The 19,439-nt window shown below is 42.8% G+C and overlaps 1 protein-coding gene across 1 annotated transcript in view; it reads left to right on the forward strand.

The window, feature by feature from the left end:
• Positions 1 to 19,439, forward strand: part of Znf462 (zinc finger protein 462) — a 76,449-nt gene that overhangs the window by 26,756 nt on the left and 30,254 nt on the right. The window contains exons 7-8 of the mRNA XM_028780019.1: positions 17,001 to 17,268; positions 18,053 to 18,189. Of these exons, the coding sequence (XP_028635852.1) occupies positions 17,001 to 17,268; positions 18,053 to 18,189 (405 nt within the window). The remainder of the gene's footprint in view (positions 1 to 17,000; positions 17,269 to 18,052; positions 18,190 to 19,439) is intronic.

Raw genomic sequence — 19,439 nt, forward strand, 5'->3', positions numbered from 1 at the left:
GCATTGTCTCAATTGAGGCCCCCTCCTCTCTGATGACTTTATCTTGTTTCAAGTTGACATAAAAATAGCCAGTACAGTTGCCAAGTCTCAACCCTGAATAACGTCTACTCTTCCATTGCTCACACCATCCTCTGAGGTTAGCCCATCTTTCTGGCTCTAGCCTCAATCTTTTCCAATCTGTTTTTCCAGGTTATCTTTGTTAATCACAAATCCGATTTGCTTTTAAAAATAAATGTGAGATCCTTGAGATTTATCTCTGTATAATGTCAGTGTATTCATAAGTATTCCATGGTAATTTCTAGAAAGGAGATAGGAGTAGACATGACGAGGTATAGACAAGCCTATCTTCCTTGTTCCAAGGAAAACAGAGTGTGCAGCTGTATCACTAGTAGCTATGGCAATCACAAATTATCATACTTTTAAGTTGTGATTTTATTATTATTCTGATTTTTACAGTGTTTTAAAATTTTGCCCATGGGTAAATTTTGAATTAGGAAAATGGAGAAAGAAAGATGAAGGAACCCACATCTACCTTGTACATAAGGTAGACTAATGCCACCAGCACGTTTCTCAGAAGGATCGTGGTGACTATAACTAAACCGCAGGCGGACAGCTGAATTGTAAATGAAATTCCCCATACATACATTAAAACCAGTGAATTCTATATGTTGTTATGGCAACAAAAATCAGATCTTTTTCCTAATTCATCTGCAGTATTTTTTTGCATGTTAGTTTATAACCTCCGTAATGGAACCCTGAAAAAGAATAATTCCTTTAGCTGTTATTATTCTTAATGACTGTGTTTTAATTTTTGACATAGGTTTTCATTCCATAGCCAAAATCATCGTTGAATTGTTTAAATTTATTATATGTGTTTATAGATACATAGCCCATGCATGCTGGTTGTAATTTCATGGTAATCTGGCTTTAGCCTCCCAGACGATAGAATTACAGGTATGAGCCACCACACCCAGCTACAAAACACTGATTCTTTAAAAGATCCAGTTCAATATTCAAATAAAAGATTGCTATTTTAAAATAGGATTTTTTGTTATTATTTTTGAAAGGCTTCATTATTGCATATCTCTACTTTTGTAACCTTTGCTTGCCATGAATATGAGTCCCCATATACCCAAGCATCTGTTGAGGACATATATCTATATTACCTGCTAGGAAAGAGAACTGGAAACTGTTGACCAGAAAAGTAGTGTTTCTGTACAAGATCAGATTGATTAGTTATTTGCTTATTTATTTTTCATTTCTGAAATTCAGAGAACGCATAGTAACAGGAAAAGAAGCCTTGGTTGTTACTTCTGCTCTCAGCCTCACCTCAGCCTCAGGAGGTGACTGATCATGTCACATAAAAGAACTGTTCAGACCAGCAGTTCTTCAGAGCCCACTTGCAGACTGTCGAGGGCAGCTTGCATCATGCCCCTGAGCTTCCTGGATGTAGAAGTGAAGTGAAGGTTACCAGGATCATTGCATCAAGACATCTGGTTATTCTACCAGCCCATCCAAGTTCCACCCCAGACATTCATTCTTGGTCGCTGTGGTGCCAATCAGGCATTCCCACACAGGCGAAGCATCCAAATGTTCCACAGAGCCTCAGCCCCTGTCTCATAACAGTTGCTTGTCGGTGGAATTTGGAGTGATGTAGCAGTACTGGCGTGGAGTATAAGCCTTACTGTGTGTTACTCTATTCATTTTTGATTGAGCCAATGCCAACAAACATCATTTTCATTCTACTAGAGCAACTGAAAATTAGGCAAATAATCATTTTGAAATGAGTTCTCCATGTAGACCACATTGACTCAGATAACTGAGTTTGGGGAGTGTTGGAGGGCTGCTGCAGACTCAGGTCCAGGAAATACCATTCACGCTGTAATTAGATGTGCACTCTTAGGTGCGTGTCCTGCCAAGACCGGTATCACACATGTCCTTGAATGTCTGAGCCTTGCTTTCCTAAAATATGTGAAATAATGATGCTCACTTTCTGAGGTCATTTCGAGGATCAAATGATATAAGATGGACGTGCTCTAATATCCAACATTATTGTAGAAATATTAGATATTATTAAGGTAGTATAGTTGAAGTACCTACCTTAAACAATTCATGATAATTTAACACTGGTCAAAGAATAGTGACTTTATTTTTTAATAAAAAGGGGGGGGACCCTCCCAAACTCATGTTTTACCTTAGAATCTGAAATAAAGTTTCTTTACTTTGTTTTCTTGAGAATTTAAAATAACTCAGTGTTTGGGAGTTGTTCTGATGCTGGAACCCAATTGATACACACTTGAGCTTTGGGGCTTAATGGAAACCTCTATAGAGAAACTCTTTAGCATTTAGAGTCCCGAATGGCCCAATGGGATACTAAGTCCCATTATCTGCCTGGTCTATTCCTACGATTCTGGTCAGTTATTGATACATATTGTAATTCATACCTATTATTATTTACCCATGTAGACAGTGAGAATTGTTTTTCTACACAACAGTCCCATGTAACAGGAACTATTCTGACCAGGTCCCTGCTGTTTCATGATGAAAGAAATAAGTTAGTGAAAGTAGGAGGCCTGAGTTGTTAACACCTGTAGTGTTGAGGATAGTGTTGGCATTGTGGTGATACCAGAGCTGGTTGTTCAGGTCACTCTGCTTTCTTTAAAAAACAAAACAAAAACAGGGTCTGATTATGTAGACCTAACTGGCTTAGAGCTCACTATGTAGACTATGCTGGCCTCTAACTCTCAGAGACCTGCCTCCCTCTGCCTGCCAGGTGCTAGGTAGGATTAACAGCATGTACCACTATGCCCTGCCATTCCAGTTCTGTAAACCTCATTTCTCAATGTGCCAGTTTTCCCTAAAGCTACCACCATGAACCCCTGGAAGGTGCTTTCTCTGTGTTTGAGATCTTAAAGCCATTTTTTTTTCAAGACAGGGTTTCTCTGTGTAGTCCTGGCTGTCCTGGAACTCACTTGGTAGACCAGGCTGGCCTTGAACTCAGAAATCCACCTGCCTCTGCCTCCCAAGTGCTGGGATTAAAGATGTGCACCACCACCGCCCGGCTTTAAAGCCATTTTTTAAATACTACCTTCTGCAAGTCTGTTCCTGTAACTGCAGTATCTGTCACCCCTGTATCTTGAAAGGAACATCATCACCACCCTTTATTCCTTGCCAGTTAGTCTTTCTTGCCTAAAACTGCTAGCATCCCGTGTTCTTTCAGCATTTTATGGAACAGTTCTCCTTAACTGACTCCTCTTGCTTGACTCCAGCAGCATTCACTCAGGGAAAGAGCCCTGCCTTCTTGCAGTTTACCTCCATGGCCCATTCCTCCTTCAGTAGTTGCACATTGGTCCCAACAAACAAAGTCTCTGGTTTCCACTCTCTTTGAGTCCTTTTTGGTCTATGGCATTTAAAACCGCCTATCTTTCTTCTAGGCAAACCCTCCTCCCTCGCTTTGGTTCTCCTGCCTGTCTCAGGCTCTCCTTTAACCTCTCAAATAAGGGCTTCCCTTGACCTTGTCATCACAACGTCTGCTTCCACCATTTACAGAGCCTGGCTGTCCGTGCTCTGACTTTGCCCTTCACAAGCTCACATACTCAACTTTTCTGTCCTCTCAAAGTGAGTCCCAGGCTCTGCTGTTTGCTCCTCACTTGCTCCACCTGTGGGATTCACTCAGCTTTCACCTCAAAAGTTCTATAATACACTATGGAAGTCATATCCCAAACTGGTCTAGAACTTTTGGGGCTCATCAAGAATCCCTCTTCATCTTCTGGCCATCATCTTCTGACCTATTTTACATTAGTCAATCGGTTGCCTACCTCATCATCTCTTCTTACCTCAGCCATCACCATCCCACCTCCATTCAGTCTCTTCTCAGCAAGACTGATTTCTGTCATTCTCTATTTGTAAATCTTTAAAAGCTCTCCATGGCCTAATCAAAAGCTATAGGACTCAGGACCCTCCTTACTCACTCCAACTCCAGCCTGCTTTCTTCCGTCGGCTGCTCATTCCCTGCCTTCTAACAAACAGGGAATGAGCGTCAGTCCATTTGCACTTGTCTGTGCTTTTCTCCTTTCATCTGTCTCTGCATCTCCACACCCTACTTGTCCTTCAAAGCTGCATGCAACCTCCTGCACCTTTGTGATGACCCCAGATAAAAGAATCCATTTTCTTCCTCTCCAGTCCCATGATTACTTTCTCCTTCCTTCTGCCTGGTTCTGCTATCTCCATAATATTACCTGAAGGGAACTCATTAGTAGCAAAGGTTTTATCATCTTTCTATTCTAAACATCTGGCATAAAGCCACCTCTTCCTGGAGTAGATATCTTTCTATAAATGTAAAATTAAAAGCCATTTATGTTCTACAATCCAAAAGTATAAAGCATTGAATCAAGACCGTGTGTGTGTGTGTGTGTGTGTGTGTGTGTGTGTGTTCATGTGTATGAATGTATGTACTCACAAGTCTCCAAAGCCCAAGACTTTTTTAAGAAAGCAGGTATCAGAGGCTCAGGGTGTTTCTTTCCTTTGTACTGCATGTGTGATTTAGTGATTTTCTCTGTTAACCTGAGAGTTCTTGGAATATGAAGTCAAATTATCTTTGTCTTTATCAATTGCTAATGTTGAGGCTGGCAAGATGGCTCATTGGTTAAAAGTGAATAGAGCTCTTGCAGAGGGACTGAGTTCATTTCCCAGAACCTACTTCAGACAGTTCACAATAGCCTATAACTCCAGCTCCAGAGGTGTTCAACAATCCTCTTCTGGTCTCCTTGGGTACCCTGTACATATACACTTTACACAGGTACACACTTATACATAATTAAAGCTAATAAATCTTTTAATTACTAATTTGTAATAATTTCATGTTTGTTATGAATAAAGAACCAATGCAAAAGAGCTAATAAATTTAGAAGAGTATGGTATCAGTTGACAAAATAGTATTTTGACTTCTAAGTGAAGTCAAAGATCAGGATATGAATATTAAGTGTCCTTAAGTTGACTTATGAATGTTAGAACTAAAGAGTAAAATGCAGCTCTGGATTCTTTGGGAATCACTAGGTCTCGGTGTTCTGGAAGTGTTCCAAAGATTCCGGGCTATTGGCCACCCGTTTGGATGCTGAGCGCATGCTATGTGCAGTGTGCCATGCAGTCACCTGTGCTTACTGTTTGCACATGAAGGGGAAGTAGGAAGCAGAAAAGGCAGGCCCCTGAGTTGCCTTCTTTCCTTTCCCTCAGCAGGCCTGTAATAGATTCCAGATGTGCGTGGCAGAAACAGTAGGGACTGAGTTTCAACAGTTCCAACATGCTAGTAAAGTCCAGATGAGAAACAGTAGTGGATTCTACTTAACAGAGCGTGGAGTCTGAGGTTGCAGGTACAACTCTGTCATCAGTAGGGGTGGGGAGTCCATTTAAGGTGAGCTGCCTTCCCCATTTGCTTGTTTGGGCAGGGCTATGCTACAGCTTCTAGACTTGGGAATAGGTAAGACATAGGCTTCTATTCTCACCTGCCCTGTTTTCAAGCCTTACAGTGACTGTATACTTCGTTTTCAAAATAATTTCCAGGTCAGCATAGAAAGTTCTTACATGGACTGCATTTTGCCCTGGTCACTCACTATTATACCTTCAGTCTTGCACACTGAGCTACAGACGACTCCTGGTGCCTTGTCTATTTGAGACCCACATTCTAGACTGTGACCATATTGCCCTTTCTGGATGGGCTTCCTCACTTGCTTGCTTTTTCACTTGTTTTGTGGATCTACAGTTAAAAGAAGACTAGACAGAGTCGTCAGGACAGGCAGTCCTGGGAAGCAATTCAGGCTAAGACAGAGGTTTGCAGGGGATCATGGATGTCCTCCTCAGTCACAAAGTAAACCCCCAAACTCAAATCTAGACATTTGCAACACTGCCCCTCACAGACATCAGGGAGAAGCGGACATGCTGTTGAAAAAAAAAAAAAAAACCTAGCAAAATGACTGGGAAAGAATCCACAGGGTGACAAGCCACACCTATAAACTGGACATCAACAACTGTGTTCAAAATGCAAACAAGTTTGAAAGAAAGCAAGAGGAAATGAATCCAAGAATATTTGCCAGGGAAAATACTTCAATTTGGAAATTAGATTTGCTCTGATAAGTCTACTTTTACAAGTTGATATGTGACTGTTCTGTGTACTTCATTACCTAACATGGGTGACCATTTTATCTGTATTATTTGCATTGAGCTCAACTTTTGATCTAGACCCAGGCCCCTCCCACCGTTGACCCCTCCCCACTTTAATCATCTCTACTTCCAATGTATTAGTCAAGCTAGCAGTAGTCATGAATTTAGATTTGTTCAGAGACAACCAACCAAAAAGGAGCTGTGAGCATCTACGTTGTGTGTAGAGATGGAATGACTGCCCTGTCCTATCATTATGGCAGTGTGAGAGATTGCCACTCTACTCAATGTAGGTCAGTTAAGATGGTCAGGTTCTTTCACTTGTGAAAAACAGTGCCAGAATACTCTTCCCCTCCCCCCCCCTCTCTCTCTCTCTGTGTGTGGGGGGGGGGGAGGGAGGGAGGGAGGGAGAGAGAGAAAGAGAGGTGTTTTGAGACAAGGTTTCTCTGTTTAACATCCTTGGCTATCCTGGAACTCTGTTTGTAGAACAGCCTGGCCTCGAACTCACGGAGATGCCCCTGCCTGGGCCTCCTGAGTGCTAGGATTAAAGATGTGTGCCATGAAGCCCAGCTTTGCTGGAATACTCTTATTCAGTGAAAAGCTTGTATGATGTGGGCTTTAATTAATGTGGAAGTGACAGGTTTTAGAGGCATTCTTATATAATAGGCATTGTCTTTCACACGATGTCATCACACTGACTTGACCATTATCATCACCCTTTGACAAATGGAAGATCAAGAAGTCTACTTGGTTGAAGTCTCCTGGGCTATGAGACCCTCTAACCCATCTAGCTCTTATTCTCCCCTCAGTTTTCTCATCTGTAAAATGGAGGGTCATTGTTCTATATGCTCTTAGTGAAGTTCAGCGAGAGACTATCAGACGTACCAGACAGAGCCAGTACTACGTGAATCTCTGTCTCACTGGCTGAGCCCTCCAGATTTGGGGAGGCTTACATTACTCACTCTAGGCAGCCTCACTGAGCAGTGCTCCTCTGGGTAAACTTGAAGTGGGTGGTGGAACTATCCTAAGGGAAGAACCTATTGCTTTAGTGGTGATTAAAAATATAGCTTAACCCAGAGCGAGAATTTTCTTCCACTGCTTGAGAATAAGTGGAAATAAAGGAATAAAGGGTAAGAAACCCACTGGGTTTGTTGGTTCAGAGACTCCAGCTTGGGGATGGTTTTAGAATAGCTTTGTGCTTTGAAGTGTGGCTGCTCATCCCTGTTCTTGATCAGACATCACCCTTCTCACCTGATTTCCATACATCCCTTAGAGCACTACATGCCTCTAAATATATGTGCTTAGACCAGATGTGCTTTCTTCCTGATTAATCTTTTAAGCAATCTCCACAATGGTTTCCTGTCTGGCTCACACAGCCGGGCTTGTAGCCAGCCTTACGTACACTGTGACCAGCTCCTTGAAGTCAGTAGGCATCGCCCTGCAAGGCAGGTCTTGAGGAAGAACCATGGCTTCACCCATGGCCTGTGAGCTCTAAATACCTTCTGAGGTTACTCGGGAGCTCTCTGTAGAGGAGGCCAAGTCATTTCTAGAAAGAAGCCTTTGTACTCCCGTGCTTTTTGTTGGATAGTTCAGGGTGGTAAAGACATCTATAGGATCTAAACGAACAGCAGGAAACATTACTTCCTCACCTCACAATTCAAAAGAGTCACAGGTGAATTATGCATTTGGTATTGTAAGAACCTCTCAATTAACAATGGCAGATGCCACCCAGAGTTTCCTTAAAGAAAGGGGAAAAAAAGCTTAGGAAAAGGCCCCTTCCCCTAGCATTCATTTGCTTCCCTGCAAATTCCCAGCCTGTTTCAAGGTGGGATTGTAAAGAATAGAGTCTTTGAGTTGTGAATACCATCTAGTGAAGAGTGTATCTTAATGACTGTAGCAGGAGGGGAAAAAAGACATTTTTTAAAAACTGGGCCACACAGAAGCCACAGGTTAGGTTGCTGCTTCTCCACTGACTGTGTGCCTAACATGAAACCATCACAGCTTTGCCAAGCTGCCATAAGCCCTTATGTAAGATGAACAATCTGTTTACTACCTATATTGAAGGAAAGTACATTCCTGATGGTGGACAACGTTATGCAGGAGAAAATGCCTACAGGTAATCTGGGGGATATTTTGTCATGGGCTGCAAACTGCTCAACTGCGTGAGTTTCAGTGTTGACTGTGTTAAAGCCATGGTGTATTCAATGGGCATGACTCATATACAGCTGAGGATCTCACAAACATCTGTCTGCCACCAGCTGCATAAAAAGGAAGAAGAGAATGCTACACATGGCATCACCTCAAGTGGCTTCCAGATGTTCCATCACTCTCTATTTCACAGTGGTATCTTACAGATGATTTCAAGGCAAGGCCAAAAATGAGTGCCTTTGCCTTCTTAGAATGGCTGTGGCTTCTGAATTCCTTCCCATTCAAATTCCAGTGTCTAGAAACCATTGTCCTCGTAATTAAGATCTAAGCTCATTTCAGTGAAAGTAGGTCAGTGTTTCAGTGGGAAGGCTCTATTAAACCGGCATCCAAAACGAGAGTGGCATTTGGCCAATTGGATTTTGCTTTTTAAATCTCAGTTTTGCAGAGCCATGTTTTCAGTTTGAACTCTGGATGTTTACAGCACATTTGTTAGGTTCCTTTTTTAGGATAGCCCCTGAGCAAAGTGCCAAGGGAGGTCAACTTGCAAAATGGGAGTAGTAGATAGATTGATGCACAGATGCATAGTGTGCTTTGAAAATGTGCTGGGCTAAATAAGTTAATCTCTGTATGGCATCGTGATTACTGGTAGAAAAGACCCAGAGGGGAATGGAGTAAGGACAAATCCAGAAGAATCAAGGGGGATCTTTCTAGTGACAGCAAATTTGAATTGAGTTCAGTTTGATTGACTTGGGTATTTCCAGGATAAAATGCCTAAGAAGCTTTTGTGGCTGGTGTTAAATACAGTATGGGAACCATGAATATCCGGAGGGGATGTTTTCTTGTATGGAGTGGCTGTTATGGTCACACTTGTGTATTATAATAGAAACGACTCCAAGAGGGGGAAGCATGGGGGAGTACGTCTGCTAGGAATGCTTGAACAACCAAGAGAGCCTGAACACAAGCAGTGACAGTGGGTTCATGAGTAGACCACAAAGAACTTTCTAGAGAGTTTGGCTCATGAGTAGACAAAAGGAGGAAAATGAATCAATCAAGATTTCTTTGACCTCCTTGACTTGGTAATTGCTGATGCCATTAGGTTGAAAGATATAGCAAGACAAGTGGACTTTTTAATTAAGATCAAATGAAAGCGAGAGTAAGATGTCATCTTAACTTAGCTCTGCCTGGCCCAGATTCCCCCATGTACTGAAAGAGAGACAGCCTGAAGCTCATGCAGAGTTAAGCCTCTGAAAGACACTTTCAAAAAGCAAAAGTGTGATGGCAAATAGACCTCAGAGAAAATCTCCATGTTTTGTCGGCTTCTATGGTTTTGAAGACGAGGACATTTTATATTGTTTGTGATTTCCCCTCATCTACTCCCTGATCATATTTCAAGGTTTTGTTTTTACTCATCAGAATGACAGGAAGTTTTCAGAGTCTGTTTCCTTCAAGCCTGGCCTCAGACTTATTTTCAGGATGAGGTGTTTGTTTTTCCGTTTGTTTCCATGACAACCAAGTCTAGAATTCCTATATATAGTCACCCAGCATCCATTGTTCCTCTGGCCATTGTATCATAATCTTATGCACCCAGGCCAGAGAGCTCCACTGATGATAGAAGACAGGGAGGTGCCAGAGTCCTCGGCCTGGAGATTCTTAAGACAAAATCAAAAGAAGGAAATAAAATAATGTAACTGTCCCTAGAGATTTATGCTCTACCACAGACACTATCCAGAAGTAAGATGGCATGAGTTTGAAAGCTTCACTTCTTACAGTTTTCTTTTGCAATGGCCTATAGAAACAGCATCTTCAGAGGAAGTAAGTGGACAGTTATACTGACCACCTGTAGTTCTTATTGTAATTCTGCATGCCAGTTTCTTGCACAGCAAGAATCTTGAGAAAGAGGGTAGAGTTGAGGTACAAAGGAACTTAGACAGAGGCCCAGAAATCTTTTTACATAATTAGATTTATTGAAGTCCATGAATTCTCTTGACAGCTCTAAGCTACATACTCAGTATCTTAGCCAGTCTTTTATTGTTGTGAAGAGACACTATGAGCATGAGACACTATCTGCATGGAGGAAAACAGGATGGCCCACAGGCAAACAAGAGCCTGAGGGTTCTGCATCCAGATTCACAAACATCAGGAAATAGAGAGAGACATTGAGGCTGGCTTGAGCATTTGAAACCTCAAAGCCTACTACAATGACGACACGCTTCCTCTAACCAGGCCATACCTTCTAATCCCTCTAATGTAGCACCACTTCTTAATATTAATAACCAAGCATTCAAATAGATGAGCCTATGGGGGCCATTCCTATTCATACCACTACACAAAGTAATGTGTGTGTGTGTGTGTGTGTGTGTGTGTACACATATGTACATTTATACATGTTATTTTTCTTCATAAATTTAGTCTAGCAACTATTTTCTTATATACTTTTTCAGACATTTGTGTATACTTGACATTCTTTCTGGGGAGCCAACAATGAACAAGAAACCTTGCCCCTGTGGTACATATCAGATTGTAAATAAATATAAAGACATCTATGTGCTTTAATAGCCACAGTTGTTCACAAAATCAACCCAGCAAATATAATCTTAAATACCATGATTAAGTAAACCTAACAGATGACCTGTCCAAACACGCTGAAACATTATTGTAAAGACAATAATAGAGCTGGGCGATGTGGTGCATACCCTTAATCCCAGTGTTCTGGAGGCAGAGGCAGGCAAGTCTCTCTGAGTTCAAGGACAGCCAGGGCTACACAGGAAACCAAAACACAAAATGACATGACACAAAACTAATACCCTCCTACCCACTTTTAAATGCAAAGTGTCCTATTAACTAAGTACATTCAGTCTTCAGCCTTGGTCTTCCCGAGTGTTCTGCTGCTTAAGAGGGCTTAATGTAGTATGGGTTGCAATGAGGTCAGGGAGAGAACTGTAGATGTGTATGTGTTGACAGGGGGGAGAGTTGAACAAAAAGTTCATCTGGATTGGAGGTGGTCCATTAGCTCATTTAGACTTCACAAAGGAGGTGACTTTCAACAGAGTTTTGAAGGCTGGTTGGGAATACCAGAACATGGAGTAACTTGGCCTGACCAAGGACCAACATCAATGACATACATGAAATCAGAACTGGTAGTATTTGTGGAAATATGAAGACCCAAATGATCTGTGGTGAGAAGGCATGGGATGAAGAGGAAGAGTTGTGCTGATGGTTGGCCATGAGACTTTAGCACATGGTTGCACCTCCAATGTGAAGGAAAGCAGGAGCCATCCACTAACGTTCAAAATGCAGGAGGAAGAAGTTGAGACAGCTGGTTTCTAGCTGGTTTTGAAGCATCCCCTGAACCCAGCTGTAGATGAAAGACTGGTGTCATCATCCCAAAGGGGCATTGCGATTCTTTCCGAAGGCAACAGAATTCTCTGTTCAGTCCAGATTCCTAGGATATTGTTGACATACACATAAAAACTCAGACTACTTTTGTCTTTTGTCAAAGTTTCAAAGGTGGTTATATCATAAAAGATGTATACCGGGCCAGAAGTCCCCTGCTGCCAACTACAGTATGTCTTTAGCTGTTCTCTTTCCATCATTTCATAGCTAGGGGGAGTGAAATCATGTTCCTGTTTATCTCAGTTTTACCCTTCTATCCCCTGCCCTGTTTTGGATATCTACACCTATGTTTAACCTTTGCTGATGAATCATCTGCTTTTCTGGAGAAAATTATAATCTACCTATTATTATTATTATTATTAAACCCGCCTTTTGGTTTTTTGCAATGTGATCTTGCTATGTGATCTGGGCTAGCCTGGAACTCAGCATGTAGACAAAGAGACAAGGTTGGTCCTGAACTTGTAGCAGTCCTCATGCTTTTGCCTCCTGAGTGGTGATGGGATTACAGGGGTCCATCAGCATTCGTGGCTGTTGGAAAGTTTATACTGTTGTTGAACTTCAAGTTTTTACCAGCTTGTTTTCACAATCCATATACCGTCTCCTTTCTGCTGCTTGTGCTTCTCTGTCTCTGTCCACTCTCCTTTTTCTCATCCACATTTAAAAAAAAAAAGACTCATTTTTAATATTTAATTGGATTTGTATGTGTCTGTGTCTTTATATATGTATGTATATGTGTATGTGTGCTTATACATAAAGAGGCCAGAAGAGGGTATCATATTTCCAGGATCTAGGGGTCCCGGAGTTAGAGAGCTGCCAGATGTGGGTCCTGGGAACCAGACTTGGTTTCTCTACTGTAGCAGTTCCTACTCTTTACTACCAAGCTTTCTCTCAACCCCGTGATATTGTTGGAGTTTTTTTCTATTGTAAGACTGTAGTTGTTTAAAGTTCTCTTTACTTATCTCCAAATGTATGATGTAAACCAGAGCTGGGATGCAGGGAGCCCTCAGCTCTGCTGCTCTTATCTTCATCTCATTAATTACATAGTAATTAATACTAGACATATTTATTAGTGGATACTTGGGGTACTCTTGACAGCCCTGCTGCATCTTCCTCGCTCTCACAGTCAATCACCAAATGATGCTGACTGTCCCTTCTCCTCTAACCCTTTTTGCAGTTGTCTCTGTAAAATGTCCAATTGTTTGCCTTGTATCATAATCAATCACTTATATGTCTTTTCTGAGACAATGAGTTGCTTGAAGACAAGGATCAACTCTGACTGTCCCGGAACAGGTCTCCTGTTTACTTGAATGCTCAGTAACTATTTGCTGATGAGTAATCCTTTGCCTCTGTCCACCTTAGAAATGGACTTACCTAAGTTCTTTTGTCTTTATTATTCCTGATACTTGATTCCCACTAACCATTGAGCCTGTCTTCCGAGTCGGCATAATATATATCTGAATGTGGTTGCAGGCTTACCCTAGCCTGTCCCTCACAGCTTCTTTGTGGAGCTGGAGAAAATTGAGACTTGACCTCCATTGGCACTATTCTGTGTCACGCAGCAGCATGCAGGAGGACTGTCCTCTCCCTGCCCCACTGATGCCTGCTCTTCTCTATCCTCAACCTCCCAGCTCTCTGTGACTGTCCGTTTGTTCTCTTTGCCTCTTTTATGGCTTCAGTCAGTGGAATGAGTTTTGGAGCTGTGAAGGAAGGTCTGTGTTTTCCGAACAATCAGATGCCAGCTCCCTTCTTTAACAGATCTGAGTTGCTCAGAAGATACCTTTTATGACTTCTTTGGTCTTGAGTCCCCAGAGCCAGCAACAAATCCTGGCCCCAAGACAATGCTAACAAATGTGTGCTCAGCAGCGTGGATCCATCAAAAGGCTCCTTCTTCCAGGGACATTGCTCTTGAGACGTTTACTTTTCTTATTTTGCCCTTGTGAAGTCAAGTTTTTATGTGGTTGTTTCTGCAATGGTTAATGTTTAGAGGGTAAAGAAAAATGAAAATCCAGAAGATTGACACCTGGCTTTAGCTAGCATTTCAGAGGATCTAAAATTAGCAAGAAATCTCCATGTAGTCTGCTAGGAACCCAGTAAACCAGAAAGGGCTAGGAAGGTACCTTTAGAAAGAAGGTGGTCTTTTCCTGCTTTGAATTCTCCAGCTGTCCTAGAGCCCCACCTGCTCCCAAGTGCTAGCCCTCCATTTGCATATGGGTGCCTTTCCAGCTCTCTCCTCAGCATGAGAAATTTTAGAGTGTTGTGTGAGTATGGTCTATCATGTACCTCATTATTTTAAGGTAAAATCTCACTGCTTAGTCTGGCTACCCTGGAATTCACTATGTATACTTAGGCTAGCTTTGAACTCATAGCCTGCCCCTGCTTCCACGTGCAAGCAACTCTTCTTGGTCTCAGGTTTGCAATCCATTAGCTAACTGGAATCTTCTGTTGCTTAGCAAGCCTTCCTTTCCAAGATCAGTGGGTTAGACGACAGTGCTCAGAGAGTTACATTATTTACAAACAAGAGGGTGGGTGCTGGCACCTGGGAGAAAGCCAAACTCTGAAAGGTCCCACAAAGTGGGTTGCCACCCTGGGAACTGTTACAGATGTGTCATAGCTGTGGGATTTGCTTTATTTGTGTGAATTTACTTGTCCTAATTTTAACCAGGAGGGGAGAGAAGGTGCTGAGATCATGGGTAGCTGCAGCTGCTTCTTGAGATGTTCTGCTGAGATGTCTTGCATTTTTCCTTTGAGTTTCATATAACGTGTGAATTTACACTTTAGAATTTGGGTGGGGTTTTGTTTTACTTTTGTTTTTGTGATGGCTGGGATAGAAACAACATCAAAGCATGTTCACCAAAAGAAGCCATGCTTCTAGAGGAGTTTACCTAAGCGGCAGGTAGATAGGAGTCTGATTGGGTGAGTGGCAGGCGAGAAAAGAGGTTAGCCCTGCTTAATGCCCATCTAGGAATCGTTTATTGCTTTACAGCTTTGCTGGAAAGGGATTTAAGCTGTCAAGTACCTGGTGTCTGAGATGTGCTCCACATACAAACTAACCCGTGAGTCTCCCTGTATGAGTGCCACTTCTTGAGGGAGCTACAACCTGCTTAGTAAGATATGGACCTTCCTTTAGGGCATTTGTTTTGTTCTCTGGGTGGATCTGTGATTGAGGAACAGATCTCCTTCATCAAGACTTGGCTTTGGCCTGTTGCTTTCAGAAAAGCTATTCCACAGAGCTGAGAGTGCAAAGGAGGGCTATCTCTATCAAGGCGACAGCAGTTCTGGGGATACTGGCTGGTTGTGTTCAGCTCACACTGGAACTCTGTTCCCAGGAAAGTTAGAGTGTTCCTTCCCTCAGTGTGTGGCTAACTGGGTCTTGGAGCCTAAACTGTCCTAAACAATTTGAGAGATGATAACCAACCCTGTTAGTGAAGGAAAGAAGTAGACAAAAAGGAGGGTTGCAAGGATTGCAGTCCTGGGTGAGTTCATCAGCATAGGAACAAAGGAGAGGATGGAGTTAAAGGAATGGAGACAATACACTGGCTGTGTCTTTCCTTTCTTCCTTTGTCTCCAGGTGTACACCTGGTGCTGAACCCTTGGAGGCTTGGGGGGTGGGGAGGAGATTGATCTGCCTTTTCTTTTGTTTTAGTCTTGTGCCTGGCAGGTTTGTTTACAAAAGGATCTCTCTACAGACTGGGCAACTTGTGGTTGAAGACATCTTAGTATTTTGATGGGGGTAAGGTGGGGTGGTGGTTGTGCCCCCCACCCCCCAGTCAGGGAAGCTCCCTCACTGCTTTTCCAATGGGATGAGGGTTGATCTTGGTTTGATCAAATATTAGTTTTACAACATTAATCCATGCCCCACCTGAGGGAGCCATGCTTTGCAAAATGAGATGTCTGTCAGATCTAGAGAAGGCTTGTACAATGTCTGTCCCCCACTTTGCTTATGGAGGAAAAAGAGAGCTCTGTGTTTTCATCCCAAAGAAAGTTACTCTGAAATTCTAGCTTCCTCCTAGCCTTCACAGGCAGCAGCAGGTTAGATGAGACTGTGCTGCTGAATTTGGTCCAGTGAATCCCAAGGAGCATGCTAGGCAAAGGCGCTCCTCTGAGCGCTCCCCATCCCATATCACCAGGACTTGCATTACAGCTCCTGGGGTTATAGTTCCTGCCATCAGTTTCATCATGCCCCCTCAGAAACTGCAAACTTAAAAATACCTTTCAGAGAAACTTGTTTGGAATTTCATTTTAATGGGATTTGTGAATAAATCTCCATCTTAATGCTAAGTTTTAAACGGCTCTTCCAGGAGAACACTATCGGATTTTTATATTTTAAAATTTAAATCTCTTGACTCCAAAGCCATAAACCATTTTTGTATTTGTGGGTGTACCATGTGCCTGAGCACTCATGTTAAAGACTGATTTTTAAAAAGAAAAATAATAATAATGATGGTGTGAAGAATTCTGAGATGTGGGGGCGGGGCTGTTGCATCATCTAGTCTCTTCCTGTGTAGACATCTGTATGGACCATGCTGGTTCATTTATTGCACTCTCTGAGGATGAGTGTTCTGTGGTAGCCTGTTCTCACTATCCATGTGTGCCTCAGCTCTCGGTTAAGTAGTGTAATGACGAGGAGTGATGTAATCCCCCCCCCCCTTAAAACTACTCAGAACTGACTAGATGATGCTGACCAAAGGAAACAAACCTTCAGGTGGAAGGTAGCAAGCCATGAGGGAGGGTCTGAGCACAGCAAGTACGACAGTTAGTGCTGGATGATGCCCTTGGGATCTAAAGTCTTAAGTGTGCCCACCACATACCAGAGAACTCTAGCCATGTGGCAGACAGAGGGGACGAGTTGGCTTACTTGATCACTCACAGTCATACTTTCACACAGGATGTGAGCTGTGTATATATGTGTATGTGTACGTGACGGACACTGGTCAGCATCTCCTATCTTCCTCGGTTGCTGTCCACCTTGATTTTTGAAACAGGGTTTGGCTAGACTGGCTGGCCAGTAACTCCAGGTAGCTATCCTCCTGTCTCATGTCCCCAGCACCGGAATCACGAGCCTGCCATGCTATGGGCAGGTGCTGGGATGGAAACACTTTGCCAACTGAGCCAGCTCCTCAGCCCCAGTAGGTCATTCTCGTTCTATTTTGCTGATTATGTCTTAATAGAAGTGGCAGGGGAGACTGTGCAGTAATGGACTTCCAAGCAAGCACTACCCCTCCCAACCCTCCACACCCCCATAGCCCACCCTACCCCACAACACTGTGTCCTCTGTGGTCCAGCTCACTATCCCTGTCTCTCCACAGACTCCTCTTACTCAGAACCCCCCGATGTTCAGCAGCAGCTGAATCACTACCAGTCAGCTGCCCTGGCAAGAAACAACAGCCGTGTTAGCCCTGTGCCTCCTTCCGGGACTGCTTCTGGCACTGAACAGAAGGCAGAAGCTGTTCTTCACTGCGAATTCTGTGAATTCTCCTCTGGCTACATCCAGAGCATCAGGCGCCATTACCGGGACAAGCATGGTGGGAAGAAGCTTTTCAAATGCAAAGACTGCTCCTTTTACACCGGCTTTAAGTAAGTGATGTGAAGAATGCTTGTGTAAAACCTAAGTGGCTGCCCCTGCTCCAGCCCTCACCACACTCTTCCCTGCCTTCAGCTCCAGAGATTCTCTGCCAGTGCGTGATAGGAGGGTTAGATTGAGTCTTCACAGAAGGAAGCTTGTTTAAGAAAGACTAGTTAATGAGGAGCTGTGGAAGTGGATGAAGAGTTACATTAGAACAAATTATCTTAAAAGTCAGAGCATACGGTCTTCTCAACAGTGTGAGATTGTATCAGAGGACTGCCTTGATGGGACATGTTTTTATTTCAGATTTTACACACACACACACACACACACGAAGGGGATGCTCTCTGAAATAAAAACACGTTCCCTTTGACAACCTTTCTCTAACCAGTTCTTTTCACTTTTCTCTAATAAATCTCTATTTGCTTTAAAAAAAAAAAAAAGGAAAAGATTTAGAGTTTAACCATGTGATCCTCCAACCTCAGCCTTCAGAGTAGCTGATGTTTCTAGACCATACCTGGCTTAACAGGCAATTTCTAATTTTCAAGAATGAAGTATTTAGGATATTTATTTCTTTTTACATAATCCTGGCCAAGTGGCAAAGGTTCTGAGTAGTTGCGTCTGTATCTCTCTTCTATGTTCCTTGATAACCAAGGAGCATGTGGTCAGCAAACATGACTGACAGCTGTAGTTTATCTTCTGAAGCAGAAGAGCCACATGTGGACACCTGTGAGAGACATGCAGCAGGAGATGTCATATCAGTGACTGTCACGGTCTCTGTCTCTTCTCTCTTAGATCTGCTTTTACTATGCACGTGGAAGCTGGGCATTCGGCGGTCCCGGAGGAAGGCCCCAAAGATCTCCGCTGTCCTCTCTGCCTCTATCACACCAAATACAAACGCAACATGATCGACCACATAGTGCTGCACCGAGGTAATCTTCAGACTGACTCGGTTTTCTTGGGTCCTGGTGGAGGGACATAGTGCCGCCAGGAGATAGTGCCACAGCATTTTGAGGATGTTCCCTGTGTACCACAGCAGCATTGCCCTCTTCATTGAGCCCTGTTCCTATAGGCAAAAGTCACAGCAACAGCCACTGATATCCAATGGATAAGACACCTTTCTGTCAGTAGAATTCCTCCCTGGAGGGAGGCCAAGGGGGAGTGGAGTCTCAGGAACTCTTCCATCAGGGTTCTGGGAGTCAGGAATTTCCCATTTTGCATCCCTTGCGACCATTGAGATGTATAGGGTGAGCCTGGGGCAGGGTGGCATGAGAAACAAAGACAGAACTAGTGCTTTCCAAAGCACAAAGTGGAATATGCTTTGAAATGGACAAGGAGAAAGTTCCGACAGGCAGAAGTGGACTGCTAGACAGAATACCCATAAATTAGGTACTGGATTGTTCTGGTTTGGATCCTGCTCTGTGTAATATGAGATTGTTCCTGTGAGTACCTGGTGGGATTCCATTGTGGATACACAAACAGTGAGTCCTTGAATGTGCATCCCACCAACACGCAGGGATCCTTGTGAGAACACGTGGGTTGTTTCAATTTGTTGTTTGCTTGTTTGTTTGTTTCACATTTTTGAGTCAGGATCTCTCAAACCCAAGTTGGCTTCAAACTCAAAATCCACCTGCCTCAGTAATTCCTGAAGTTGCTGGGATTATAGACAGATTTGGACAGGCCTGCTTGAGCTATATTATTATCATTATTATTATCATTATTATTTGAGTTTACTTTGTCCAGTTAAAACATCTTTGTCCCCCCTTCTCCTTTTTGCTTTTTAGGGGGTTCTAGGGAGGGGAAGTGAGGAAAGGGGATGACATCTGAAATGTAAATAAATAAAATATCCAATTTTTTAAAAGAAAAAAAATAAAATAACTAAAATAAAGGAACAAAAAATAAAGAAAAAACACAACAAAATAAACAAATAATAATAAAATATCTTTGCATTGGAAGGAAGCATGTTGATAACCCATTTTGTCCAAAAGATCCTCCTGCAGGTGGGTGGGGAAAGGTTCCTGGCATACCCACTGCCAGTCTTGTTTGTCTTCTGTTCTTTGCATCTCTTCCCATCCTTCCTTTCTGCCTCTTTTTTCTCATCTTCTTTCTTTTGCCTCTAACCTTGGAAAGCTTTCCAGGATTTGCCACATATGTGAAAAACAGCATGTGTCATCTCCTTTCC

Source organism: Grammomys surdaster, unplaced genomic scaffold, assembly GCF_004785775.1.
Source record: "Grammomys surdaster isolate TR1022 unplaced genomic scaffold, NIH_TR_1.0 363, whole genome shotgun sequence".
NCBI lineage: Eukaryota > Metazoa > Chordata > Mammalia > Rodentia > Muridae > Grammomys > Grammomys surdaster.